The following is a 2,877-nucleotide window of genomic DNA, read 5'->3' as shown; positions in this document are numbered from 1 at the left end:
TCACCAGAGACTATGAAAGCAATAAGATCCTAGACAGATGTTATACAGACCCTAAGAGAACACAAATGCCAGCCCAGGCTACTATACCCAGCTAAACTCTCAATTACCATAGATGGAGAAACCAAAGTATTCCATGACAAAACCAAATTCACACAATATTTTGCCACGAATCCAGGCTTTTAAAGGATAATAAAGGGAAAACGCCAACACAAAGATGGAAACTACACCCTAGAAAAAGCAAGAAAGTAATCCTTTAACAAACCTAAAAGAAGAACAAAATCCCAACTTTAACAACAAAAATAACAGGAAGCAACAATTACTTTAACTTTTCTTAACATCAATGGATTCAATTCCCCAATAAAAAGACATAGACTAATAGACTGGCTACACAAAAGGACCCAACATTTTGCTGCTTACAGGAAACCCACCTCAGGGAAAAAGACAGACACTATCTCAGAGTGAAAGGCTGGAAAACAATTTTCCAAGCAAATGGTCTGAAGAAACAAGCTGGAGTAGCCATTCTAATATAGAATAAAATTGACTTCCAACCCAAAGTTATCAAAAAAGACAAGGAGGGGCACTTCATACTAATCAACGGTAAAATTCACCAAGATGAACTCTCAATTCTAAATATCTATGCTCCAAATGCAAGGGCAGCCACATTCATTAAAGAAACTTTAGTAAAGCTCAAAGCACACAAAGTTTGGAGCTAAGATGAAAGGATGGACCATCCAGAGACTACCTCACCCCAGGATCCATCCCATAATTAGCCACCAAACACAGACACTATTGCACATGCCAGCAAGATTTTGCTGAAAGGACCCTGATATAGCTGTCTTTTGTGAGGATATATATATATATATATATATATATATATATATTAATTATAAAACTTTCCTTTCAGGCCAACAGCTTATTTTCCCCTCGAGATAATAAACAGGAATATGAAATTGGATAGATTGCGAGGTGGGCAAGGATCTGTGTGGATTTGGGGGAGGGAAAATGGATGACAAACATATTGTATGGGATTCTCAAAGACTAAATAATAATAAAAAGTCAAGAAGACTGCTGTTCCAGTAAACAACCTTGATGAAACTCATTGGCTCTGTCTCCTGTACACACACACACACACACACACACACACACACACACACACACGCACACCAGAGCGCGATGAAAGATAAAAGGGGCAAGAGCCAGAAGATGAAGGATTCCTGGGAGAGGGTGAAGGACCAGAGAGGGTGGTGGTGCATATTATCAGAACATATTCTGTGCATATGTGGAAAAATGTCATCACATAACTCATTATTATGTATAATTAACATTTGCTAATGAACATTTTTAAAACGCCATAGTTAAACTAGATACCACATGTGCTAATAAAAAATAAAAATATCGGGGTTGGGGGAAAGAAGCCTGTTGTTACAGCCAATTTGACAATTACTACCACGTGGGGGAGCTATGTGTCTGTCTTTCTTGGCTTCTATAAAAGAACTCTAGCGCCCCCTGGGGCAGTGAGTAGCCTGGAGTTCTGTTCTGCAGCGAAGTGTGCAACAATCCCCTTCCTTCCTCCCACCCCTATCCCTCCCCGCCCCTCACGGAGAACAGCCCTTTAGACCCGGCCCCACATGGGCGTTGGCCTCAACTACTCAAGATATAAGCAGCTCTCTGGTTCCTTCCATGGAGGCTGTCGGCAGGCCTCTATCTCCGCTCCAACATGGAAGGGTGCAGGTTCCGCTTGGTGGGAATTAAGAGGAGCCTTGTGGGTTACAGGACATCCCCCCCCCCCCCCCCAACCCAGTCTAGAACAGCGCTGGCCCCGCTTGGGGAGAGAAGGGAAATAGACAGGCCCTTTAGCACCGCCCCTAAGATCTGCGAGCCTCTTTCTAGCCCCGCCCTCGGGGAAATAGGGACAACCCTCTAGCGCCGCCCCTAAGGTCTGGGATCGGCCCTCTGGCCCCGCCCCCAAAGAAAAGGGCACCACCCCCCAGCCCTTTCAGCCACTTAGTCCCGCCTCTACCTGGAAAGGTTTAGGCCTGGGCCCCGCCCCCAAAGGCCACAAGCTCACAGGCAAGTTCTCCAGGCCGCACGCTACATCTTGTTGTTCTTTCGCGGCTGCAGATTCCTTCTCAGATGCTGCTATCTCGAAAGAGAGCTTCTTCACAGCTTCCGCAGACATTTATGGTCTCACTTCGCCTACTCGCCGGGCCATCTTGGGCCTCCGGGAGGATGCTGGGAGTTGTGGATTCTGCGGCCCTACTTCCTCATGGGAGTTGTAGTTTTCCCTCCCCTCAGGCTGCAGGTGAGGGAGAGATCTCCCTCAGCGTTGTTGGAGTGTTTTTCCTCTGGATCCCACTGTTTTAAGCTAGATACATAGCTGATAATTACAGATCCACAAAAGGTACTACATTTGGAGAACTTGAAATGTTTTCGTTTTTCTGGGGAACCTTGTGAAGTCTGGTTGTTCAGCCTTTTGAGGGTTTAGTAGGTGTTTGGAAATGTATCGCATAAGCTGAGGGAGAAAATACAGTCCAGAGTCTATAAAGATCTAGAACCTGTGGAGAAGCTGGGTGACTGGCAGCAGAATTTGTTTTGATAAGGTCCTCTCCTTGTAAGCTCACCTTGTCCCATCATACAAAACAACAAAAACCTGTCTTGAGTAGTCACTCACTGATCACGCCAGATGTTCTGTATCTGGTGGAAAATGTTAACATTGCCAAATCTCCCCATTTTGCTTGTCTTGCTTCTTTTTCTTCTTCTTCCTCTATCCCCTCCCCTTCCCCCTCCTCCTCATATTTCTATCCCCACTGCTTTCTGTGATAACAGGGTCCCATAGGGCATCCACTCTTGTTGACCGAAAGTTTGGAGGCTAAAGGG

At 45.3% G+C, this 2,877-nt stretch overlaps 1 protein-coding gene across 2 annotated transcripts in view; it reads right to left on the bottom strand.

Moving 5' to 3' along the window:
• LOC110317184 (histone-lysine N-methyltransferase SETMAR) overlaps window positions 1–2,215 on the bottom strand; it is a 13,169-nt gene extending 10,954 nt beyond the window's left edge. Inside the window, exon 1 of one of the 2 annotated variants that reach the window (XM_021191605.1) lies at window positions 2,021–2,215. In XM_021191605.1, the coding sequence (XP_021047264.1) occupies window positions 2,021–2,179 (159 nt within the window). In that variant the 5' untranslated portion in view covers window positions 2,180–2,215. The remainder of the gene's footprint in view (window positions 1–2,020) is intronic. The other variant, XM_029535307.1, reaches the window with a different exon arrangement.
• Between the last annotated feature and the right edge of the window lie 662 nt (window positions 2,216–2,877).

This window comes from Mus pahari, chromosome 2, assembly GCF_900095145.1.
Source record: "Mus pahari chromosome 2, PAHARI_EIJ_v1.1, whole genome shotgun sequence".
NCBI lineage: Eukaryota > Metazoa > Chordata > Mammalia > Rodentia > Muridae > Mus > Mus pahari.
The sequence above is the reverse complement of the archived record's forward strand: the minus strand, read 5'-3'. Positions and strand labels throughout refer to the sequence as shown.